This window comes from Zingiber officinale, chromosome 9A, assembly GCF_018446385.1.
Source record: "Zingiber officinale cultivar Zhangliang chromosome 9A, Zo_v1.1, whole genome shotgun sequence".
NCBI lineage: Eukaryota > Viridiplantae > Streptophyta > Magnoliopsida > Zingiberales > Zingiberaceae > Zingiber > Zingiber officinale.
Window position 1 is genome coordinate 38,644,073 of NC_056002.1, and position 26,731 is coordinate 38,670,803.

The following is a 26,731-nucleotide window of genomic DNA, read 5'->3' on the forward strand; positions in this document are numbered from 1 at the left end:
AAGGGAGATATTTATCTCGGCTTTGTCGAGATTCGAACCCCAGATCTTATGATGACAACACTATGACTTATGCTGTCACGATTATATTGATAGAGGGGCCAAGACAAGGCACATAACATTGGTGTTGGTTATGATGAGGTTCATGCTCTCAGTCTTGGACAAGACCTTCACAAGGATAGCTTTGCGGTTCTCACTATGGATTCTTACAAGCATGGTCTTCTCGTACACCTTCACTTCAATCTCGGGGAAAGGTTGAAGTTGTGACGGTCATGATTCGTCAAGATTGTTCTCATCCGATGATGAACCACCGTCATCAGTGACCAAGATGTGGGACTTCTTGATGAGGACCACGGATTCGACAGTCCTCTCCATGTTTTGCTCTTCTAGGGCTTTCACTTTTTCTTGTAGGTCTTTCACATGTTTCACTGCGTCTTCAAGAACAGAAGCTTTGCGCGCCTAAAAGATGTACATTTACATATGCAATGAATTTAAATGATCAAAACTTATTTAGAACAAAAATTTATCGAAACTTATGGTTTCAATAAAAGATAAAAGAAAGATAATAATCTCTCACTCATAGATTGTATTTGATGCTTCAAAACTACAATAAATCAATAAATATTTCTATGTTTCCACGCACCTTAGCTACTATTTCATGTAATCTCACTAAAAATACAACAAACCCTAAGAAAGAGAAACCAATATTGTTTGCCACTAAACATGAGATCTGCTTAATTACCTTTTTAAGGTCAGGGATCAACGCAGAGAGTGCAATGAACTTCTGGTTAAGCTTCTCGCACCAGCTCCTTCCCGCAATGATATGCTCTTCCGCCTGCGGCGGCAGCCATCGCGCGCGCGCATGATCAAGTTGCTCCATCTGGTTGTTGCTGCCCAAGTTAAAGTTCCAACTGTTGTTCTGCTGAACCCTAACTCCTAATCCATAATCTGATGCAAGGCCGACTTTAGCCATATACTGTTAAGACCTATGCCTAGGGCCCAATATATATATATATACACGTGTTCGAATTCTGAAAACAGTTTCTTGTAAAAAATAGGATAAGGTTCCGTACAATGGATCCTTCCTCAGGACCCCACATGACGGGAGCTTCGTGCACCGAGGAATAGAAAAAAAATATTAAAAGATTTGCAAAATAGTCTCATTGGATTTCACAAAAATATCTTTGGATTTGTATGCTGCATGATTTTGTTACGTTCCCATGGATTCATGATAATAATACTCAACCGCATTTTCCATCTGCTTGTATTTTCTAGTAAACTACAATCCCAAGTCATTCATTGTTGCATAACATTCATTAGGTATGTTGTTTAATCATATTGAAATTTAACTCAGTAATTGCCAAACATTTGGTTCTAGTTCAGTTGGTATGTATTTCCAAGACTATCTGATAGTTATTATGCTCAAAGTTCCAAACAGGTTTCTCAAAGTTTGAATGCTCTGTTCCACCGGTCTATAACTCTATTGTCGATTTGTTGAGAACTTGGATGATCTGTTGAACGGAAGCTGTTAATATAGTTATGATATATCATCTATGCATGTGATTTTGTTTAGTTGGCATCAGTTATCCACTCAATAATCCTAGGATAATCGTTTCGATTTTATGAAAATTTTCTATTAACCATCAAAATAAATCAAGAAAACACACATATAGACTCATCCTAACAATTCTTGGATCACTATCCACAGAAAAAAAAAAAATCACAATACACCGTAACTAAATTTCAAACTTCAAATACCTGATATATCGTTAGAGGGTCTAATCACGATATTCTACTCTCGGGCTATTTATGTGATCATACAAGATGATGAATGAGGATTTTGATTATTTAACCATATGCCATGACATTTTCAAAAGTTAAAAAATGGTTAATTATAAAATTGAATAAAAGTTTACCTTTATATTTTTTAAAAAATATATATTTCAGTCCATTAATTTTATAAAATGAGAGTTGGCTTCTTCTTCTTCGTTTTGAATAGACAATATTTTTATAAAATAGAAGGAAACAAAATCTTCAATTCAATGGATATTGAATTAAGACTTTTTTCGTATAACAAGGAAGAGTAATTTGGTCCAAAAACAAGAGGTGTGATTTGAAACATGAGGGTCCTATTTAGTTATCTTGCCAAAATCAAGATTCTTTTTAGACAATTGCTCAAAACTTAAATCAGTGCATCATTGGACCGAGCCCTTTAATCACGGCCTAGGTCACTATCATTCTATAGTTCCATTCCAATGACCAAATCCCCTCCGGAGAATGCACCACCATGACAGGGACAGCGATTGGTTCCTACTATACCCATCCACCGTCGCATCGAACGTGATAACCCCAGTAACTCATATTCGCTGCTCTTCGCATTTAACCGTCGCCTATTTTTGACACTTTGCTCTATATCAAATTTTGATGTCAAGTTAATTTTCATGTTGGTTATGTTTAAAGCCATTTTTGATGATGCTTGGTTGAGAAGCCCATAATAGTGCCGTGACGCAGTTTCAAGTGCGTCTTCATAATTCCCTAAATCAGTTCACACTCTTTCCATCTTGATTGTGTTTTTTATCCTTTAAAATAAGGACTTTTTGTTCTTCTCTACGGTACAATAGAACATAAGATAAGCGTCAAGGTCCTATTGGATTGGCATGAATGCAGTGCTAGCAACTTTGTTCTTCCTTGATGGTGCCAGTGACCCTTTTTCTTCCTTATCATTTTAAACTTTGCTTTTATATAAATAACATTTTGATTAATAAAAATTATGAAGGTTTTCCATTTTTTTTCCCCTATAAAATAATCAACAAACTTCAAACAACTTTAAGTTTGACAGGATAGTCATTCACTGTGATGGAAATGGATGGGCACAAGGCCAAAACACCAACCAATCAACGAAAATACGCAGAGGAGCATATGACGGATCAATCAAAATGGAATTTTTTTTCCCCATCAAAATAAACAACTCGAAACAAAGAATCATTCCATTCCACAATATGAAGATACGCATAAACAAATACAGGGGTAGAGCTTTTTTTGGCCTTCTTTTTCCCTCAAAAAGAATGATGCAAACATATGAATACTTGCTTTGGAGGTCAGGATTCATTCAGACACCATCATCGCTCAAAAAAAAATAGATATCAATTTTGCAATACTGACCCATAAACACAAACTTCAACTTGATCGTATGGTTAGACCCGACAAAGATCTTGCCACAAATTTAAATGAGGAAAAAAAAAAGTAGATATCTTTTGTTGTTCTTAGGAGCAAGTAGATAAACATGGGTCAAAAGGAAGAGAAAACATGGTTCTTGCATATGTCACGCAGTATACTCGAGAAAAAGTTAAGATCAATCTTCTCTTGCCCGGACTGAATTGCTTTTGCACTTTTTCCTTTTGGACCTACTGCGGCCATCTCCACTAGCATATATAGCTTCTTGATTGATATCTGTAACCAGATACACAGAAATTACCTTCTTTCATCTATTTGGAGTAGCATATTTTAAGGCGAGGTGAGATAGATTACAATCGATAATTGGTATGATCATATAACCAAAAGAATTCAAGGTTCAAAGAATCATAAGAAAGTTTCACCTTTCAGGATGAAAAACTTACCTCATTTACTTCTTCAACAGCATAGTCAAGCTCATTTTCACAGAATACGTCGAGCTGTTTCAGCACCTGCAGACATGCTGAAAGTAAGATCGAACAGCATACTCCAAATGGCACATTTGAAAATCTATAATATTGCATGACTTTAAAGCATCTGTCATACTGAATGTTTTTATTAGAACATCATCCTTTCCAACAAAAAGGACTCGATGAACCAAAACCATAAAATTCTAGAGAATAGTAATATAATTAGTTAATTCATAAACAAATAGCTTCACAAGGTGCAAATTTATGATTCTTAAGCTTGATACTCCAAAACGAGAAACAGAAATGCCTTTTACCTTCTTAACATCTTCCCTGTCCAAGTTCGGAACATGATCTGAAATTGAGAATGCACCAAATATACCAACAGTCTCTAAGAAATCCATCACACTCGTTGTTCCAATCACCATCAAGCTCTTACCCTGTCAAATACAACACAGGAAAAACTAGCAGTTATCTATGCATTCGGCATGAAATTTCAATTTAGTAGCTTGTGCAATTTTGTTTTTATCAAAGACCACTCCAACAATTCTAGGAATTTAGTAAAAGAAGAAAACCTTTGGAGGAAGCCGTTTAAGAAAGAGCAACAATGTCTGCAAAATCAAATTGGAAAAACGTGGCCCAACAGGTACATACTCTAACAGCCTGAAACATGGAAACATGGCAAGCTGTGTCATGCCACGAGATAACAAGAACAAGGCCAACAGGTGTTCCTTACCAACCAAGAACCACTCAAGTGGAATACAAGCCAATTGAAGAGACATTATAGTAGATTAGAAGTTACCTCTCAATATCATCAAGAATTATAAAGCTCAGTTGAGATTTGTAAGCATCCTCGAAAACCTGTGTTAGACAATACTTGGTTACAGAAATGGGACAACACAATTGAAGGATCAGCTTAGATGGCAAGAAAAAATAGGTAGATGGAAGTTCAAATGATTCTAAACAAAAATAGGATATTACTAATGCATGGACAAAATTAGTAGGATAAATACTTAAAATGTTTTCACATTTACAATTTAATAAATTGAGAACTTTTACTAAAATTGTTCTAGCATTCAACTCACCTTGACAATTTGTGCACATTTACTTGCTTCACCGAGACCAATCATGCTTTCTGCAGATATCTAATAATGAGAGGATTTAATCATTTAACATGATGGTACTGAGGTAATTATTTTTCTTTCATCAATAATATCACAACTTACAATCTTGACATATGGGAAATCACTCTCTATACCAATTGTAGCTGCCATTGCAGTTTTGCCACTGACATAAAAGAATAAATAGCAGATTGAATCAGCAAAAAAGTCAGATTAATCAATTAGAAAGCTGGTTGTAAATTTACCTGCCACTTGGACCTTCCAGAAGGTATGTAACAAGTGGGCTCTGATTGTCTTTGATTTGCTCTACAAGAAGCAGGGCTCTCTCTTGGATCCGTTTGTGCCTCTCACCACAATCGATAATCCCATTAAGCCTAAAAGCCATTTGCACATTAAAGATAATGCCACATTATGTAACATTAACAAAATTCAGAGCACAAAAATCTGTAGGTTCTCCTGAACATCCCCAAGTAGAATTGCTTTCAAGGATGTGGAATCAGCTTCAACCGAGACAATGTCAAACTTGAACATACCTGCGTCGTTCAAGATCATCCATTGATGCACCAAAAGCTGGTCCAACCTCATGAAGAGCATTCAAAAAATCATCCATAGTGACTTTTATGCTCTCCTCATCCAAGGGCTTGGTCAAATCATCGAAGCTTATCTGTCGATTCAAGGCATATGAGACAGCACTTCTAACAACACCTTCCAGTTCAGCCCCACTGTAATTTTTAGTTCGTGCAGCTGCAGTAAGTACATAAAAACTACATGTAAGGAAATATGCAGCTTAACAAGTCTGTCATTTAACCTCCAAATGATCTGAAAATGTATGCAACCAAAAATCAAACTGGAATACCTAGATGATGAACAAAACAAGAACAAAAACTGCAATATCTGAGTATCCAAAACAAAAGAAAGCGTGGAGAAAAGTTTGCCTCTAATTGAATATAAGAGACCCAATCAGAAGGCAACAACTACAAGAATAAAAGTTATTAAAAATTAAGACATCAATCAGCAACAAAATATAGCCTATGAAGTCTCAAACTGTTTGAACAATGAGATTTTAAAAACATTGGCAGGTTCTCTTATCCATTTGTAACAGTTTCACTCCTTCAGTAAGCAAAACACTCAAACTCTTCACAAGGATGCTGACATTCTCTAACAAATATCACATTTACGGCAACAACTGAACTCCAAAAGAAGAAACAAAGAACACAGAGAATATTCATCATTGTCCGACTAGTCAAGCAAATAAAGATACTACTGTCCTGCAAAGTTTTCTAGAAGCATCCAGATCCAAGTATGTTGAAAATGCAAACCATTTAAGACATTTAAATGATTTAGTAGGGGTATATAGGCCTTCATATAATCAAGGAGATTTTATGTGGTCAGATATGTCTTAAGAATGATCGAAGAAGCAATATGTACTTGGTATTGCCTAGTTCGTTAGCATAAACCAAATAACATCTGAAAAGAATAAGCACATACCGAGCTGTTGAAGGTTTACATCAGCAGCAAGAAAAGAATTTTCTTTCATTTTACTAGTATGTATCTGAAGAATTTGGAAACGGCCATTCTCATCAGGGAGATTGATTTCAACATGAACCTCTAATCGCCCAGGCCTAGAAGAAAGAGTATATCATATATTAACTACAAAATTGAACAATCAATACAATACTCGGAGCATAAGTGGCAGAATTAAGTAGAGGCAATAAAACAAGTAATTACAGTTTAAGCAATGAACCTTAGTAGAGCTTCATCCAATAAATCCTTCCGATTGGTCATTCCAATAAGCAATACATTGTTTAATGACTGAACGCCGTCTATCTAGAATGTGAATACATTTGGTTAGCATTCAGTGCTAGGCTGCAAGGAAACATTGTAAGATTAAAAGAATCACCTTTGTAAGAAGCTGGTTGACAATGCCATCATGAACTCCAGTACCATCCCTAGTAGAACCTCTTGACTGCAATCATAATTCCAGAAATATTAGCAACAATATCTACTATGAGAAGAACCTAATTGGGAAAACCTTTACATGTATGTAAAGTTATCATCTGATTCAACCACAATTATGTGATATATTCTCTTGGCAGCTTAGGACAAGGAACCAGGTTAAGTCTACACCCCATTGAAGCAAGGAGTAGAGAAAATGAAAATTTGTTTCACTTCTTTAATCAGGGACAGAGACACATTGGAAAATGTGCGGTCAATTGACCCCACAAGTATTTTAACAACTAAATAGTTGACCCCAAGAATGAAATGATTTTTTTTTACTTCATATTCATACATAATCGATGCCATGTATTGACAGACCAATAGAACTTATATATTTTTCATAGTGCAATATTGCACCATTAAAAAATATTCTGGTTCCACAACCACGAACTAAACAGATGGCATTCCATTAATCATCAGATCCAGCTTGCAAAAAAAACGTAATTACAAACAGTAAAATATTAGTCTAACCACGGGCAAAATTAGACAGAAGTGCATGGAATGCATCTTATATTCAATTGCCACCATGCACAAATTTTCAGATTGCTGGAGAAATAAAAAAATATAATATTAATCTATACTCACCTAAGAATCTAATGCCATTAAGTTAGAAATGACTGTATGAATGACAAAGAAAAAGAAAATAGCATTCATAAAATTTCAAGCAATTAAAAAGTAGAACAAAACAGTACATATGATAAATTCAGTTAAAATACTCGAAAGATGACTAACAAAATAATCTGTGGAAGCATTTGTAGCCTATGAAGCCAAAATTTGCTTATGACAGATGTCATGCTCCAAAATGATCATAAAATATTGTTTTCCCTTTTTTCTAAAAAGAATCAACTATAAGAGTGTACCTTACAAATAGCATCAATTTCATCAAATATGATAACATGTAAGTCACTCTGTTCACCTGGAAGCAGCCAAATATATGAATGTTTAGAAGATACAAAATAAAATCATGTAGCATAGAAATAAACAAAATGTGCTACCTTTGGTACTCTGTTCCTGCTCAGCATCAGCAAACAAGTCTCTAATATTTTTCTCTGATTCTCCAACATATTTGCTTAGGACTTCTGGACCATTGACAATCTAAAGTTCAAAAAATAGTCTCTCTTAAGTAACATGCACCAATCAGACTAGTTATTATCTCTCTCAAATGGGTAGGTAAACAAGAGTAACATGTTGAACAACAAAGACAAACCTTTGGCTCCCTTCCATTCAATAGTTTCCCTATCTGACGAGCCATAAGTGTTTTTCCAGTACCAGGGGGGCCATAGAGCAACATCCCTTTAACATGCTTCATACCCAATCTGCATATCATAGCAGTAAGAAAGGAATTCCAGATTCATGAATTTTATTTTCATGACTAATTCAAGAGTTTAATTAATGTAAAATTGAAATTACTTATTAACAACATGGGGAGGAAAAACTCGAGAGGCAAATGCTCTTCGAAAAACTTCTATAAATTCAGTATCTAGGCCTCCTATTCCCAGCTTCTTAAGATCAAACTCCTTTTCACGGAATATTTTACTGCCAACAGCTTCACGCTGATTAATGATCTATGTAAAAAACACAAATCATCAAATAGTCAAATTTAACCAATTTTGACTTAGTTAGAGTAAAAAAATTACTTCTAATTCCTCTTAAAGAATTACTAAAAAATCTTTGAAGGTGTGAGAAATTGAACCTTAATGCCAGAATTTGGAGAAGCTTCAAACACAAAATAGGTTCCAGTAGATATTATTCCTCTGTCTAATCCTTTGGCATCATCTTGGCCTTCTAGAAGTGCTTGATTAACTGTAAAAATATAATTTGTTCCGCAAAATTCAAATGATACCTTTTGCCCAGTTGTCATAACCTGCATAACAAATTTGTAAATAGCTCCTAGTTAAAAAATACATAAACCAAACAAGAAAAACTTGAGGCATAAGAGAAAGGAACAGACTTCTAATAACCAAAAGTGAAAAAGCCTATTATCTATTGGGATATTTTTCTCTGCAAGTTTGTAATCTTAAAAGGTTTGAAAATTGGTTGCTCAAATCAGGCAACTTTATTTGGCATAATGGAACTCTGCTAGAAGCACCACATCCCACACTTTCAAGGAGAAAACAGAGGATATGTTGAATTATGCAATATCAGTAGTTTCATAAGTAAATTGTAGTAACACTTCATGAGAACAACAACTTCAGTAAATTGGCATCACCATGAACTTATAAAGCATTTGCTAACAAAGTGAAACAACTAGCTGTTGGGGAGATACAGAGGTCATACGGAACTAAAACTAGAATTCTCATGCAATCTAGATATTCCATGTGAAGAAAGTTCATCCAGTAAACTTGGTCACTAAAGCTACCTAGTAAGTGTTGACCTGTTAAGGCTTACAATAACAGCTCAAGGTATATTGTTGGAGCAAATACCTACACAATTCTAGAAGAGAAGCGAAAGAAACTGAAAAACAAAAATTTTCAGTATCAAAAGTTACCAATTTTGACTAGCCTCTTGTATTAAGTAAATTTCTAATATGAAATGAGAGATTCCTTTTCTAGAGTAATATGACATTCACTAAAGCTGACCCATTAGACTTATATACCTAAAGTTGAAAATTTTTTGAATACCACCTTCTAACTTCTAATGGTTTTCTCCAATTATCACAAATTCCACCAGAAGATATCAAATCTACAAGCAATAGTAAGATATTGGGTACTAAATAGACAGAGTTATTACAATTTAGTCAAATATAGACATACCATATCGCAACAAGTATGTTCAGACCAATTCTAAGAAGATCGAGTTGTGCCTGATCTGAACAATACTCAAATCAACTTTGGGTAATAGATAGGTTAAGAAAGTACTGTTGGTGCAATCAACCTCCAGGGTTTTGATATTTGTTTGACAATATATTAAATAAAGTCTCGTTAAGGTTGACCTAAACAAGTGAGAAGTCTAGTCAGGTATTGACCAAGTGACTAGCAAGGCTAGCAAGAAAAGAGTCCTGATAGGTCATGATTGACCTAGACAAAGGTAGAAGTGATGACAGCTCAAGATTGACCTAGGCAAAAGAAATCTCGAAGCAGGTCAAGGGTAACTAAATACTTGGCAAGAGAAATCCTAAGGAAGTGAACCTTAAATAATGAAAAGCGTTGGAGAAGCAAACTTCAAGTAAGAGGAAAATCCTAAAAGAGTGAACCTTAGGTAGTGAGAAATCTTAGAGGAGTAAGCTCTAAACAAAGGGAAAATCCTACGGGAGTAAACCCTAGATAGTGAGAAGTCTTGGAGTAGAAAATTTCAAGCAAAGAGAAAACCTTAGGAGAGTGAATAGTAAAAAGTCTTGGAGGAATGCACTCTAAGCAAGTGTGACTGAAACAAGGTTCCGACCGGACCAGCGTATTTAGTAAAATGAACTACAGTGTTGATAATATGTTTTGCATTGTATATTGTGCTAATTCGATTTTGCAAGAAAGTCTTAATGTATCAGAACGATTAGCCACTGAGAAGAAAAAGCCCAAATAGGTTGAAGGAATAGATATTTGGCGAGTAAGGTAAGTCCTAGAGAGACCTTTCAATCTTAGAAGGCAGTGAGGATGTGTCCCAGTTGGGACACCTTAGGCGGTGATCCGACTCAAGAAACCAACGAAGGTTTTTAAGTCGAGATCAAATAGTCTTAACTATCTAAATAACTTATGAATATTATCTGTTTCTTACTCTGTTTTGCACAATTATTATTGTTATCATTGTGCTAACTTTACAACAACAACAACAACCAAACATTATCCCACTAGGTGGGGTCGGTTGTATGAATCATTTTACGTCATTGAGCTCTATCTCCTACTATATCATCATCTATATATAAATAAAATTTTATTTTGTTTTATTGTTGCTACCCAAGTCTTTTTTGGTCTTCCTCTTCCTCGTTAAATATACATGTTTATCATAGTTTCACATCGCCTAACTAACGCATTTATTGGTCGTCTAAGTATATGTCCATACCATCTTAAACATGTCTCTCGGAGTTTTTCCTCAATAGATGCAACTCTGACTCTCTCTCTCTCTAATGCTCTCATTTTTTATTTTGTCCATCCTCGTATATCCACACATCCACCTTAATATCCTCATCTCTACAACTCTCATCTTCTGCTCATGTGCTCGAGTCATAGCCCAACATTTAGCTCCATATAACATAGCAAGTTTAATTGCGATTTTATAAAACTTCCCTTTAAGTTTAAGAGGTACTTTACAGTCACATAATACACTCGACGCTCCCCTCGATTTCAACCATCATGCTTGTATTCTATGTAAGACATCTCTCTCAATCCCTCCATCGTTTTGCAAAAATAATTCTAAATATTTAAATCTCTCAGTTTTAGACAACTCGTCCTCTCCTATCTTAACAATTGTTTCATTACTTCTAATATTGCTAAACTTAAATCTCATATTTCTCATTAAGATTCTAGTTTAGGATTTACTCCACGTGTTTTATCTACCAAAATAATATCATCTGCAAACAACATGCACCACGGTACTGTGTCTTAAATGTGCGCAGTGAATTCATCCATAATTAGTGTAAAAAGATAGAGACTTAGAGCTGATCCTTGATGTAACCCTATCTTTATTGAAATGCTTCAATTACTCCGCTTGAAGTTTTTAGTCTGGTCGTTACATCCTCATACATATCCTTAATTAGTTCAATATATGTTATGCTAACACCTCTTTTTTCTAAAATTCTCCATATAATTTCTCTTGGAACTCTATCATAAGTTTTTCTAAGTCAATGAATACCATGTGTAGATCTTATTTTTGCTCCCAATATTTTTCAATTAATTGTCTAAGAAGATGTATAGCTTCTATTGTCGACCTTTCATACATGAATCCAAATTGATTTTCGGTCATTGTGGTTTCCTTCCTTAATCTTTTTTCTATTACTTTTTCCCAAAGTTTCATAGTATGACTCATTACTTTAATACCCCTATAGTTTGCACAATTTTGTACATCTCCCTTGTTTTTATATAAGGAAACCAGAGTACTTATCCTCTATTGATCAGGCATTTTTTTCGTTTTCAATATCATGTTAAATAATTTTGTAAATCATTCAATACCTTGTTTCCCTAGGCACTTCTATACCTCTATCGGAATATCATCTGGTCCAACGACTTCTCTGCATCTAATTTAAAGTTTGTTCTACTTCTGAAGTTTGAATTCTATGATAAAAAATAAAATTTCTATGCTTACCTAAGTTAAGTTGGTTATTTAAACCTTCATTAAAAAGTTGATGAAAATATCTCTTCCACCACTCATTAAAAAGTTGATAAACCTTCATTGTGCTAACTTTGTTTTGCATAAAACAAAATTTTGATTGACCAAAGGGTTTGGTCGAGCAGATAGGCATAGATCAGTTGATCACAGAACACACTTGTCATTTGGTAACTAGAAATTAGATATAATTAAATTATATAAAGGAAACTCGATGGGTTCAAATTAGCTAACAAAGGAAACTCAAGGGTTCAGTCAACCAATTATGGGGTTGAACGACCGAATATATATGGTAAGTGCAAATCAGATTAAGATAGGATCAAGCATGAAAGGAAGTTCCGATATCTAGTCTAGTCGACCGATCAAGCAAATTTCATGGAAAATACGATCTGGGTATATTGTGAACCTGGACTCAAAGTAGTGTTCTAAAAATTGTCCTAGACGCCGCTTAGGTGCTAGGCGTCAGCTAACCGCACCGAAAACATGCTAGTCGGCCAACCTAGGCAGCCTTGGCGTCTAGGCGGGATTAGGCGACCCTAGGCACCAACTAACCGATCAAATCATCCAAGCACGACGGAAATAGTGCAAGGTTTTCATGATTATTTTTAGTTTGGGCTTTTAAATTTAAAGCCCAATTAAAAAAATCGGAAATGTAACCTTTTATTTTGTATTGTGCTTAAGGTTTAGAAGTTCTAAACTTTGGTCTAACAAAAAAATCAATTTGTTGGCTTGCCCTAGCGGTTAGCACCAAATTTTATCTTCATCATACTAAGTAACCAAAGCTGGAGAAATTAGAGCAAATGAAAAAGCCGACATTTCTGATAAATCAGATAGTTAAAAGGCTGAAGAAATTGATTTGAAGAAAAATTTATTGTCTGATCTTTCCTCAACTAAGCGACATGGAAGCAATTGAATTGACGGTTGGCCAAAGCCTCATCTTTTAGAAATATCATTTCATCAAACAACCTTAAAGAAACTAGAGTGAAAGAACTTCACGAGGATGATTTTGCATCCAAAGAAGAATGGGAGGATCATAATGATAATATTGAGTTCGTGTTCGATGAAAAACAAGTTGTTGAAAAGTAGGCATGTAAATAAATCAAGCATTCGTGAACAAGCTTGGTATTTGGCTAGGTAAGAACTTGTTTATGTTTGTTCAATATACACAAGATCAATTAAATAAACAAGCTTGAATAGCTCGTTAAACTAAACAAATGAGCTTGAATACATGTGTTCAGCTCGTTAATGTTCGTGAACAACGTTCATGAACAATGTCTACAAACCATGTTCATTAATAAAATTCTTATCAATATGCTAAATAAATAAAAATAATAAAATAAAATAAAATAAACAAATAAATTTAAATTATCAAGCTCAGCAACCAATCAAGCAAGTAAAAATTTCAAACAATCAAACAAGCTTGAATTGAGAGCTTGATAACATCTAAACAAACAAAGCTCGAACTAAGCTCAAGCCAAGCTTGAATTGAGAGATCGATAACATCTAAACGAACCAAACTCAAATCAAGCTCCAAACAAGCTCAAGCTCATAAAAAATAAACCAAGCCAAGCTTGAACAATCATTTCAAAGGCTTGGTTCATTTTAAGCTCGGCTCGGCTTGGCTTGGTTACTTTATCAAACAAACTTGAACACCCCAAAGCTTGGCTCGGCTCGTTTACAGACCTATTGAAAATTACGAAGAAAAAGTAAAATAAATTTATGATGTTTTATTAGTTGTATAATTTTAAACTTATTTTAAATTTGATGTTATTGTGTTGTAGTTATAAAACGTAATTTATTATGTAATTTATGTTGATACCGTGGAATTCGCCTAGCCCTTGCCTAAGCGGCCTAAGCGCTAAGCGCTGGTCTGGCGCCCGACTAGCACTTAGCGAATTTTAGAACCTTGACTCAAACCCGGACTTTTTCTAAAGAAGTGGTTTGATCGACCGAATGAAAAGTTTACAAAAGAAGCCTTGAGATCCGAGACTTAGCAATCAATTCTCTCATTGATTCATCTCTCTCTTGCTGCTACTACGCCGAGAGGCTCTCCAAGTTGTCAGTATTATTTATTACTTGACTTACATTAAACGGGATAGTAGTTTGCTACTATCACTTTCATCGTTTGTATGTTTTCCTCCTTCACTGAAAGCTTTTTCGAAGACGAGAATATTAGTGATTTGCCCATTTGAAAACGGTCCAAGGGATGGGCCTTGGAATAGCAGTCACTAGACTATGAACCCAAGTAATCGACCGTGTTTTTGTTTTTAGCTTTCTACTACAACTCTGTGATTGTTTTCGTAAAAGAAAAGAAAGATTTCAAACGAGTAATATTCAACCACCCCTCCCCCCCAAATTGCGCTTTTCGGTCCTACGAGTATGACTTGCGGAACATTTTTCAAACTTAATATAGCAATAGTGTAACATTTGCATTATAGACTCTTAAAAAATGGGCAGGCCGTGGAGCAAGAGCATTTACATAGTTCCCAAAGTAAGATGACTCAAGCCATGAAACTAATGCCTTGCATCCTTTTACCCTAGGCGAGAATAGCCAATTCATTTAATTCACAAAAAAAAATAGTTGAGTTGAAATACTGAGTATTTAAGAATGTTTCACATACCTGATAGTGTTCATGATGTAATCAAAACTACTAGTGAGAAAATACAGCATGACATCTAAAGTTGAACTTGGTAACATTCAAAATCATCAGTAAGTCCTTTAATTTCGCATACAAATTACTAAATATTGATATTAACATATTCCATTATTCTCCCGAACAGATAATTATCTAAAAAAGTTGAGAAGACACAATCAGTATGAAGAACGATTTAGTTTAATTTATACAAACTGGCAGCAAATTAAAATAAGACAATCATTTTGTAGAATCAATTAACTTAATATTCTGCAATGGGAAAACTGTATTGACATCTAACCAAAATGAATAAATTGGTCAAAAATCAGACCTTCATGCAAAAAATAGTAATCATAGAAAAGATCACGGGACTATTTCTAGTAAAATAAGCAGATTCCAGAGGCTGTTGAGATATTCTACCTGGTTAACGAACTTCTCCTGAATTTTCTGTGCAAGAACTACAGCATCCAACTACGACATGAAAACAATATATATAAGTAGTCAAACAAGAAGTACAATCAACACCAAACACCAAAATTAATGAAAATCATACTTGCTCAGTTCTATTGGTTTTTCCTTTAACAAAATCCAGATCAAGCCTAAGCAATGCTAGATTAAAGTTATCAGGAGTAACAAATCTGAAAAACATATGGGCAATTAAGACGGTATAGTAGCAAAACAATTAACGAAAATTTACTGAAAACGATCAAGAGTGCATACCTGCTAACTGAGATTTGATCACCAGAGGAAACTCTTATATGCCGACGTTGGATTGCATTGAGAGCTACATGACTGCTAGGAATGTTCTGATGAGCAGTATTTCTATGTTAAGGCTATTACAGAATGATCTTTTTTCCTCTTGTAAAATGTAAGAGTATACCAACCAAAGAAATGTAACATAGAAATTCAACGCTGTTTAGAAAGAACTATAGAATTAATTAGTGTCCGTCTCAAAGAAAACACTGTCGAACGGATAAATGGAAGGATATCGTAGCGTGAGCACGATGGAATCGCCGATGAGGACGTAGATGTCTCTTGATCCAGGGGAGGCGAACTTGTTCAGATCTGCCGGGGCGCAGTAAGCGAAGTTGGTCAGTGCGAGATCTTGGCTCGGAGTGCTCACCACGGTCAAGAGATCTGCCGCCGACGAGGAGCCGAGTCCGAACCGTGCCGCCATGAGATCAAAGGTGAGCTAGGGTTGCTCGAGACTTGGAGGAAGAAGGGGAGAAAAAAAAGATGCATAAAATAGGTCATCAATCGATCTGGTGCCTTGTATGAATGGATATAAATATGCCTTCTTGGAGAGGAAGTCGAGACTTCAGGACGCGTCAGTCATACAGACGGGGACACGTCAGACGTGAAAACAACATGATCCGACCGGGTAAATGTCCGGGAGACCCGATATTCCGGGCAATCAGATGATAAATGTGCGACTCACGGCGACCTTATGATCCGAGCGACCCTATGTTCTAGTCGCTCGAAGGTATCTGAGCGACCCTAAAATTGGATCGAACCGATTGACATTAATTCTAGGCAATAGAAAATTTATCACCAGAATGTATACAGGCAACTTGAAACCGGATCGAACTGATACATAGGGATAGCAATGAAATCAATAGGAGATGGGTTTGTTATCTCAATCTCCATCCATGAAGTAGATCCTCATTTTCATCTACTCTACTTAATCGGAGAATTATCATCCTCAAATCTATGAGGACTAAACCCTATACTCGTTCCCATCCCCGCCCTTGAGGATTATTCGAACTGATACATAGAGATAGCAATGGAATCGATCGGAGATGAGTTTGTCATCTCTATCTTCGTCCATGAAGTAAATTCTCATTTTCATCTCCCGTTCTACTTAATCGGAGAATTACCGTCCTCGAATCCACGGGAATTAAACCCCATCTCGTCCCCATCCCCGCCACAGAAATGACAACGGAGCAGGGATGGGAGCAGATCCCCACCCCCCAAGAATTAAATCCTCGTCCTCGGGCATTAAATCCCCGTCCTTGAGGATTATGCTAATAATTATTATTTAATCTGAGTAGGGGTAAATAGGACACTATGTAGATGGAAGTATGGTGAATATTTGATTTCTGATCCTGTTTGAAAATTAAAGAGATGGCGCACTGGGAACGGTAACTTGGTTGTTGACTCAGAGAAGACTTTTTACTCTGTAGACGCCAACGCCCAGACCAGGGGAGTCCCTGGCAAAGACCCTTCAATACTCAAGTCAGTACAAATCCGGACAGGTGAATGAAGAATAGTAAATAACGTGTGTGCGAGAGTAAACTTCATATGTTCAGAGAACATACCCTGTCAACGGAGAGGATTCCTCCTTTATATATCACCTCTCATAATCTCCATAATTATAAGATGACAAAGAATGTCAAAAATTATGTAAAGTTTAATGCAAAATTAAGTGAATATATTAATAATTATTTTTTAAAATTATTAGCTTAATTAAGTTTAATATAAAGTTTTTGATTTGGTTAATAATTAATTTGATTAAGTTAACTTTAGAATTAAGTTAAGTAATTTGATTAAGGTTTTATTTGAATTAATTCAATTTTTGGTTGTGTTTAATTAAGAGTTTAGTATTAAGTTAACAATTATGTTCAAATTTTAGTTTAATAGTTGATTAAAGTTTCATAATTAATTAGTTAAGGATTAATTGATTATTAATTATTGTCAATTAAGGATTGATTTAATTAATTGGTTAGGTATTAAGTTTAAGTCAAAATTAATTAGGTAAAATCAATTTGGAATTAATTAATTAAGAGTTAAAGATTAAGTTAGAATTTTAGTTTTAAAGTTGATAAAAAAATTAGTTTATTATTATCTTGAGTTAATGAGAATAATTTATTGATTAATTAATCTAATATTATTAATTAATTTCGAGTTAAATTATTTATTTATTTTAAGTTAATATTAAATAATTTATTATTTATTTTTTACGCTTAGAATTAGTTGAATTTATTAAATAATTATTTTATAATTTTATTATTATCTGAATTAATCACTATTTTGTTTAATTAATTAATGCCACTTCTTATATTCAAATTTAATTAATTAATGTAATTATTTGATTAATTATCTAATTTTAATTAAAGTTTATTATTGTTTTGAGTATTGATTAAGATTATTTCAATTGAAGTTAGATTAATTAAATTGTTTTGAATATATTATTAAGATGTCTTTAAAAAAAAGGTTGTTTGGCCCTTGTTAAATTCAAACATAGCTTTGTGTTCATAAAAAGGAATTTATAGGGTAAGTTTCTAGACTATGGTGAGTCACAATGAACATCATTAAAGTAACCATATCTAAGATAACTTCCCAAAAATGACCCTCCTAAAGAACTAAATACTAGTTTTTAGTTTAACTAGTTCATATTTGATTATGGTAGTTTCAGCCAGATCCACTAGGTTTAGTGCACCAGGTAGAACCATATAATTTAACTTAGGCATGCCTTCGATAAAATTTTCTTGGCGTACTATCATCCCAATTCATTTTGATGCTTCTCCAATCGAGAATCGAACATCTAAGCTTCTCCAATCGGGAATCAAACATCCCAATTTCTTGCCGGAATCATACATCCGGACTTCTACCCGTGGGGAATCGAACATCTCAACCTTCTACCAGAATCACACATCTGGACTTCCTACCTGGTTTCGAGTCCTCTTGACCTGTTAAGTTAGTCAACCCTGTGAACTCGGTAATAAGATTAGATCAATAACACGTATAACTTTAATTGATTTGTTATTCATCAAAACTCAGATTTGATCATTGGTGTCAACTGTACCAACATAGAACTTTGCTTTGTCGTTCGCCATGAAGTCGTTTTGCTCCCTTTTCTCCAAAAGTGTTCTTTTTTCCTCTCTGTGTTGATATCTAAGTGCTACAAGACTATATTTGATCGTAAGAAGAATTTCAAAATAAATCTTGAAGAATACCTCCATACAGTGTTTCCATAGTGCGAACTTTCCCTCGAACTTTGGCGAGTAGATGCTCGATCCATCCATTGTCTTTTTGTTTTAGTGGGTGATTAGTCCTTCTAAAACAGTTTGGCTCTGATACAATTATAGGACCAATTGAGCCGACAGAGGGGGTGAATAGCCCTGAATAGAAGTTAGAATAATCGCTTGCTTTTGAAAAGAGTAAGGACACAATATTAATTAAACACAAAAAACATAAACAAATAAGTAAAAGGATAAAAGTATTTTACTTGATTATAATATAGGTGGTTGTTAATCCAAGACAGTTAAAAGTTCCATCCAAAATCTCCTTCATGAAGGTAGATCAGCTTCTTACAGTCTTTAAAAGCTTAGAAATAGCTAGGAAGTTGAATACAATAATTGATATCTAATTCCTAGCTCTATGGGGCTTTGTATAGCCTTCTGGAATAAGTTACCGTTGCTTGAAGGCGCCTCCAAAGTCATTTAGGGATCCTCCAAGTGGATAAAGTTTTATCCATTATTCAACAGTCAGCCAACGATGACTGTTCATTAGAGGCACTTCTATGGAAGCTCCAAGGCGCCTCCAACAGAGACGTGAGGGTGCAGGGCGCCTCCAACAGAGACGTGAGGGTGCCTCCAAGCATTTTTGAGGCGCCTCGAACACTGTTCATTTGAGAATAAATAACTCCAATTGCTTAGGTGATGCTTTAATCATCTGGAGTTGAGCTCACCCAAACTCAACTCTGATCTTCTCCTTAAGCAAACTTTCTCCCCGACTTGTCATCCCTTGAACACTGTACACGCATCCTTCTCGTCCACTGGTGTACTCTTCCATAGTTTTTCATCCCTCGGATACACCGAGCCGTCGACTTATTTCCCGAGCCACCCTTCTTGCTCACCACATCTTCCGCTCGACTTCTTGTGTTCATAAATTCCTACACACTTAGACACAAAACATCAAAAAGACACAGGATCTAATTTAACTCGGTTGATCACATTAAAATCAACTTGGGGTACTTACGGATAGTCTTCTTGGACATATGTTTTTGAGTAATTAGAATCCAAAGAACAAGGAGCAATTACTTGGGCAAGGTGTGACATAGTCAGTCTAGTGGGAACGACACATAGATAATGTCCTGAACTAAACTAAATGTATATGAGTGAAAGGAACAGAGACACTAATAACTGTAGTTACTGCAGGGTTTAGAAGATATTCTAAAATCAACTATGATTTTTGATAAATTGTAGATCATGATGTACTACTAGGTGTCATTCATGATCAATTCATAATTAATGATTAATTATAAATAGTCGATATAATTAGGAACCTATTAAGTCACACACATTACAATTATGTCTTAAAAAACATAAAAGTCTAGGATTCCAGCTGACATGGATGTCTAAATCAAAGGGTGATCAATATCATTCGAAATATGAGAACACCCAACTAGACCTTCGAGCCTTGAGTTCCAATCTTGTGCACGAACAGAGTGTTAAGCTAGGGGCTTGCCCGATCGGACTATCCAACTGGTCAAGCCTCGAAGCCCGATTTCATAAACAATGATGAAGCATGGAGCCAAGTATTATTTATCCCGACTGAGTGCTCTAGATGATCAGACATGCTACATACCTGGTTGCTTGCGGTTCAAATAAAGAAGTTGAGTGAAAGCCGAGTCACCAACTGTATTCATAAATACCAATCGGGTACCTCTTGGGAGTAAGGGTTGGTCGGATTATATTATTAATTCGATTGGTTGGTCAAAGTAGTCTATTGCAGACCCCACATCCCAACAAATTAATATGTTTTTTTGACATTTTGTGCCACGAAGAATAGAGAATATTCTACAGATAAATCGTACTTTCGAACCTTCCAGCCTGTCCTTTTTTTGGAATACTTTGAAATTCATACGTAGACACAACAGTGACATTATAAAAGAAAGTCTTCATTCACAGGCAGAGGAGGTACGCGAGGCTACATAATTTTACATGCTCATTACTACTATTCGTTTCATTGTTCCTTTCCTAAAAATCGATCATTGACTTGAGTGTCAGAGGGTTAGCGCCGAAGACCCTCTCTCTGGTCTGGTCGCTAACGCTCCCTGACAAGCAGGACAGTGAGGAATTTTCGTTTGGTCAACTTCATAGTCATGTTCTTAGCCAGTCACATTTATCGCTTTCGGATAGGATTAGGTAAACTCAAAGAACCTTTTCAAGAACTTTTGCAAAACTAAATCAGATTGTTATCCAAGTCAATGATCTACCAATAATTCAACGATATGCTAAGTTATGATTTTGTTAAATTTTTCTTCCCTCTCAAGTTTCTACTCTTTTTCCCTTTGGTTCACTCTGGCCTACAAAGAAAGAACTTGGCCAAGTATGAGGGTCTTTAGTTTAACCCATGTGAGATGTGAGAGGTGGACATGTACCTTGAACTGGAACTTGTAAGGTTTCACTGTCATAAGTTTGTGCCACTTTCTTTTGGTAGAGTTGTATAATTGAGTCTCCTTTGGCTATGAATATTGACTTGTCAATTTTCATTAAACTAAGTAAACTTCAAGTTTCGAATGTTCACTTTGATTTCTCTATTTTTGTAGCCCTTTTATTCTGCTGTGTTGCTTTCTAACATCGTGTCATGCATTTAATGTCACTTTCAGCAGACAAATTATTGAGTCTAAAAGACAAAAATAATCTCAGAAATGAAGAACAAATAATTAATGATCGTCTCAGCCTCGTATGACACGATGGTGGCCAAGTTGCGTCGGGATGGCATTGTGTGCCTTACTCAGCCTAAATTCTTTTAAAAAACTTTAAAATTTAAGAAAAAAAAATAAAAGAACACTCTTAATTACTAAATTTTCGAAAGGACATTTTAAAAAAATCAAAGGACACCTTGTCATTTTTTTATTTAAAAATATTTTTATTTTAATATTATCATAGGAGCTACAATGTAATTATATTAATTACTATAATTATTAAAAGGTATTAAAATATTTTTTAAAATTTAATTAGGTCAAAAATACTATATAGAATATATTTATATTAAAAAAATTCGATTGAGCTAATCATGCATGGATTATGGACAAGAAAGTGGAGCGTCCGATCATAGATTGAAATTTCCCTTATTCTAAGATTTTTAAAAAATAATATTGTCATAATCTTCATATTCCTTTTGAAATTTTAGAATAAATTTGAGCCTGCTTGCAGTTGAACCCAACCCCTAACTAAAACGACATTCAGGAGGAAACTTAACTCGACCACTCCCAGAGTCCCAGTACAGGTAAAGACAATGCCGACAAGAAGGCCGTGCCAATACATGGCACCGTCCATCTCTTAATTCAATGATATCCAAATATATCGTCCTGTGTTACCGTCAATATTTCAAAAATTAATAATCGCTCATGATTTATTTTCTTCGTATTGGCCATTAAAATTATAAATGAATCAGACGTTCATAAATAAATTTAGTATTCGACTTGATAAGAACTTATTTATGTTCATTCAATATACATAAGATTAATTAAACAAACAAACTTGAACAGCTCGTTAAGCTAAATAAATAACCTTGAACACATATGTGTTCAATTCGTTAACATTCGTGAACAATGTTCATGAACCGTATTCATTCTCTTTTAAATAAAATAAATAAATAATAAAATAAATAAATAAATTTAAATTATCAAGTTCAATAATCAATCAAATAACTAAAAATTTCAAACAATCAAACAAAATTGAATTGAGAGTTTGATAACATCTAAACAAACCAAGCTCGAACTAAGCTTGATAACATCTAAATGAACCAAGCTCAAACCAAGATTCAAACAAGCTCAAGCTCATAAAAAGTAAACCAAGCCAAGCTTGAATACTCATTTCAAAAGCTTAGTTCATTTTAAGTTCGACTCGACTCGGCTTGGTTACCTTATCAAACAAGCTTGAATACCCCAAAGTTCGGCTCAACTCAGCTTGTTTGCATCCTATTAGCCCTAGGACGAATTAACGGAAATGTTGGAGACAAACATATTTGTCTTTTACCACCAAGAATGATACCCGCATGAGTAGAACTATAAATGAGTCAAACTAAGTCAAATAGTAAAAAGCTTGAGTTCAAACTCAATTCATTATCTCTAAACTTGAACTCGGCTCGAGTTTGATTCGAACTGTAATTCTTAAGCTCAAGCTTGGCTAATTAAATACCTCAAGTTCAGCTAAGTTCGGCTAAAAAATAAACTCATTTAAAAATTAAACAAATTTAATTCAAACTAATTTAATTATAATAACTAATACTATATATATATATATATATAAAGATAATCGAATCTTTTAATGAACATATTCAAAGTCAATTATCAAATAGATTCACGGCCTCTAAATGAGTATATTCGTGAACTCATGAATCAAATACTGTTAAGCTTCAACTCGGCTGGATAATGTTTTCAAACTCAAAATCATGCTCGAGCTCGGCTCGCTAACTTAATTGAACAAGCTCAAACAAAGTTTTTTTCAAACATAAATCCAAATAGCTCGCGAGCGACTTAACTTATTTACACTCCTATGCATGAGCCTGCCATAGTCCACGTGCTACGTTGTATCTGTTAGATATCAAGCTAGACCAAAGCTTAGAATTAAAGTCATCTCTAAAAGATTCAAGTCAATGCTTGAGAAAGCTACCTCTCTGCTGCCGTGAGAGCAACAGGGGCAGCAGCATGCTTCTTCGAAGTCCATAAAGAGAACTATACACAATGTCTGACATTACCAAATAATCAAGATGGCTCCCAGACACGAGAGAGTTCAGATTTGCTAAGTGGAACTCATGTTCGCTGGATTCTGAGGCCTCGGCGGTCTCTGGTTTTCGGTGAGCTAGCAATTCTCGTGAGAAGGCGGCCAGGGAGCAAGAGCGGGAGTGGGAGCAGGATACGCGATGAAAGTCGGTGTGCTATAGCCAGGCATCAACACAGATACCTCCTTGGAATACATTGAAATCTGAAAACATGGAGAAGTTTCACATATAAAAGTTACATGCGGACATCTCAGTTCCTACAATGTGAAAATTTCCAAGTAAATGCGTTCTATATAGAGTTTCATACAACAATTTGCAATTTGTGAACTAACAAACATTAGATGCATTCACTGTTTTTTTTAACATTGATGAGCAGAAGATGAATTTCCAAGATCATAATGTCTTTTTTTTTGTTTCTGCTTGGCAAGTTTTATGGTGTTAAGAATTGACAATTAGCCAGTGAAATATTAAGGTAGAAAAATGTAAGACCATAACTGAAAATCACACGCCACTCATGTGACTCGGAGGTAACACAAGGAAAAACAAACTGCTTCAAAAACAGTAAAGGAATCCACTCGTGAAGTGAGCAATGGGCATTATTACCTGTATATAGTGATAGCTATTCTATATAGACAATTTCTATACTTAAGGATCATTTCCAACTGAATTAATGGACACGATGAAAACATGAATAATGTCATACCGACAAAAGTAAAATGCAAACCATAAAAAAACTTAAACAATGTAGGCTATGCTTGTGTTTTACCTCCCTATTCAACAAATCTTTTTCCTGTGCTGATGAACTAAATTGTCTTCATTGAATTGTCATGTAACACAATATTTTGGATGCGCCCGCCTTTGTAGGCTTATCAATTAGACTTCTCTGGTCCAATCCCCAAAACATTGGATAGTGTTTATTAGCACTTCTATTATAACAAGTGTAAGCAGCAATAATATTAATAACAATATATCTAATCTTAAGGCCTGAACTTAATCTACGACAATATTACTATCCAAAAATGGAAATGAACACCGTATTAGACTTCTTATCAAGCATCAATAATTGGCTGATAAAATCAACCAAATTGGAAGTTGGCTAGCACACTTAACTTTCAATTTAAAGGGTAGCAATTGCAATGATATTCAGAATGATGATTTAGTTTATAAATATGTATTTGAAGTGATTGAATTACTCTTTTGAGAATGGCATTTAGGACCACCAACACATGTGGTAAAAGGGACAACAAAATGGAGTTATCCTATCACCTCCAAAGATCACCGTCATCGTTCCAATATCAGATCATAACAGACAGTACCTTAGGAAGATATGACATAATGCATTAGGCAACAAAACTAAAAGAAACAGAACTAGGTACTGTCATAGTAGGCAAGATTCACTCAGCAGAAAGCATGGGGAGTAACAAAGTGGTAGGAATTATCTTCCCACTACAAATTCCCTACATAATATCCCCATTCCTTGTCCTGTGTTGATGGACTCCGATATGTATAACCAATGTATAAAATAAATATTTGTCCATAAGTTAAATAATAAATATAGCAATCATAAAATTGATGTATAGATTTTAGTAGGACCATGTTGTATCGAACCATGCATATGCCTCAGCCATGGAATGATTAGTTTAGGATGGAGACTTCCAACATTATTTGTTAGTGAACTTTGGACCCTACTGGAGGTCATTTCATTTTCTAAAGATGCTTTCCTCTTTGTTTGGAAATGACAAAATGGCGTTCACTGTCTTGTCCTTGACTAGTGAAAACCCCTCTCTTAATTGCATCTGATATGAAAAGCAGCACAGAATGTTGAATCCATGTTGTCCTTCAAACAAGTAAGGATCTTCCTTAATGGATTTATTGTTGTACATAATAATTGTCAGCTATATGTTGAGAATCAAGGATAGGACGATAAACATATCTCCTTTCAATCATTTTCCAGAGTCATCGGACCAAAAGAAGAGAGAATAAATGCAAGAAGCCAACGAAGGATCTTAAATGATGGTGTCGACTGTTCAGCAATTACATGTTAAAAGTAGAATTTAGAAGTAGTGGATGCCTTAGTTTTGTTGTTTTAAATTATTGTTGATGAGAGGGAAACAAATCATGAAAGGACAAGAAGATATTGCGAAGCAGAGATTAAGCTTCATGACAGCTTTTGGACAGGAAGAAAACAAAGAGAGTAGCGTTCGGTAAATACCTTGGAGGACGAGTACTCCATCTTGCTGGCATGCACCTCCGGATCCAGCGACGACCACATCCGCCTCCCAAAGTCGGCATCGCCGCCGCCTCCCCTGCCGTTTTCCGCTAGCGGCGACCTCGAGCGCAGAAAGCGCTCGAAGATGGCCATGACGAGGAACATGGAGATGAGAACGGCGGTGGCCACGAACCCAAACGAGACGGCGTTCACCGAGTTGTCAAAATGCCGCCACCTCTCCTCCCCTCTCACTACCGTCGCCGCGCTCAGCGGCGCCATCGCCGGCCCCCCGCGCCTCTCCATCGCCCTCGCATAAAAATATCCCTCAGCAGTAACCTAGCTCCCCCATTCCTCTCTCCTCCGGCTCAAAATGACAGCGCCGTGCGCATCACCACTCGATCCAGCTTCGGTTCGCTTCGCTGCTGCCTGCACTGCGAGGCAAAAGAAGGAAGGAGATGAGAGAGAGAGAGTGCGGAGCGACTTTTGGCTCAAAAGGAGAGCGCATCTGAGCAACGATCGACCTTCGACCGCCGCGGTCCCTCGACTGAGGCACGCAGTGAGGCCGAAGGGCCCTCTCTCATCCAGCACTGCTGCTTTCTCTTTACTGCCCTTCATATTTCCCTTTAATGTCGACTATGCCATTAACATGGCATGGTACGACGGTGATAGGGGAGGGTGTTTTGGGTATTTGGTCGAGGAGTAGGCGTCAGAGACAGGGGCAGAGATTAGAGTGCTAGATGGGTAGGGACAGAGGGCTGGCTGCAGGGACGTTGAAGTGACGCGTGGAGGATCCGATACCAGAAAAGCACAAAAGAAAAAGAGGTCGGCAGAGTAGCGCGGCCGGCGAGGCGGAGGAGGGCGAAATTAGCGGATAATTGGTGGGAACGGGCCGGTAAAAGTTTAAGGTGTTGAATCTCATTAATCAGTCTAGTGAAGTCAATTATCAAAGTAAATGAAGCCATTAAAATAATTAATTTAGTTGGATATAAATTTGACTTAACTTCAGATATTCTCAATGTAAAATTCATATATACAATTTTGATTAATGTTAAAATAATTTTAATTAATACTTGAAAAAAATAAAAATGGGTTTTTAATATTTTATTTTATGGTTTTGCAACTGGGTCGGAGTGTCTGCGGTGGACGTGG

At 35.7% G+C, this 26,731-nt stretch overlaps 2 protein-coding genes across 4 annotated transcripts; both read right to left on the minus strand.

Annotated features, from left to right (window-relative positions):
• Nucleotides 1-3,101: 3,101 nt before the first annotated feature.
• On the minus strand, nucleotides 3,102-15,919 carry LOC122019825 (vesicle-fusing ATPase-like). 2 transcript variants are annotated; one of them, XM_042577370.1, is made up of 21 exons: nucleotides 15,630-15,919; nucleotides 15,361-15,456; nucleotides 15,194-15,278; nucleotides 15,061-15,111; nucleotides 8,448-8,618; nucleotides 8,165-8,319; nucleotides 7,962-8,070; nucleotides 7,750-7,849; nucleotides 7,615-7,670; nucleotides 6,657-6,722; nucleotides 6,501-6,583; nucleotides 6,245-6,378; nucleotides 5,290-5,500; nucleotides 5,002-5,130; nucleotides 4,862-4,922; nucleotides 4,721-4,780; nucleotides 4,438-4,496; nucleotides 4,211-4,298; nucleotides 3,953-4,075; nucleotides 3,615-3,680; nucleotides 3,102-3,447 (listed from the first exon to the last, which is right to left on the minus strand). In XM_042577370.1, exons 1-21 carry the CDS (start codon nucleotides 15,815-15,817, stop codon nucleotides 3,286-3,288), a joined length of 2,253 nt encoding a protein of 750 aa, XP_042433304.1. In that variant the 5' UTR covers nucleotides 15,818-15,919; the 3' UTR covers nucleotides 3,102-3,285. The 2 variants fall into 2 exon arrangements, with proteins under 2 accessions (XP_042433304.1, XP_042433305.1); XM_042577371.1 differs by lacking the exons at nucleotides 15,194-15,278; nucleotides 15,630-15,919.
• A 7,269-nt stretch (nucleotides 15,920-23,188) lies between these two features.
• Nucleotides 23,189-26,156, minus strand: LOC122020482. 2 transcript variants are annotated; one of them, XM_042578428.1, is made up of 3 exons: nucleotides 25,586-26,156; nucleotides 24,140-24,256; nucleotides 23,189-23,576 (listed from the first exon to the last, which is right to left on the minus strand). In XM_042578428.1, exons 1-2 carry the CDS (start codon nucleotides 25,883-25,885, stop codon nucleotides 24,188-24,190), a joined length of 369 nt encoding a protein of 122 aa, XP_042434362.1. In that variant the 5' UTR covers nucleotides 25,886-26,156; the 3' UTR covers nucleotides 23,189-23,576; nucleotides 24,140-24,187. The 2 variants fall into 2 exon arrangements, with proteins under 2 accessions (XP_042434362.1, XP_042434361.1); XM_042578427.1 differs by lacking the exon at nucleotides 24,140-24,256 and having other exon boundaries at nucleotides 25,586-26,141.
• Nucleotides 26,157-26,731: the final 575 nt, after the last annotated feature.

What these genes read in the sequence shown, in the direction of transcription:
- LOC122019825 (XM_042577370.1), bottom strand. Translation starts at nt 15,817, where the DNA reads ATGGCGGCACGGTTCGGACTCGGCTCCTCGTCGGCGGCAGATCTCTTG. An exon ending in AAATTGATGCTATTTGTAAG is followed by an intron (nt 6,723 to 7,614) that starts GTACACTCTTAT and finishes TTATGATTGCAG; the next exon opens with TCAAGAGGTTCTACTAGGGA. An exon ending in ATTTCCCATATGTCAAGATT is followed by an intron (nt 4,781 to 4,861) that starts GTAAGTTGTGAT and finishes TCTCATTATTAG; the next exon opens with ATATCTGCAGAAAGCATGAT.
- LOC122020482 (XM_042578427.1), bottom strand. Translation starts at nt 25,885, where the DNA reads ATGGAGAGGCGCGGGGGGCCGGCGATGGCGCCGCTGAGCGCGGCGACG. An exon ending in TGGAGTACTCGTCCTCCAAG is followed by an intron (nt 23,577 to 25,585) that starts GTATTTACCGAA and finishes CCATGTTTTCAG; the next exon opens with ATTTCAATGTATTCCAAGGA.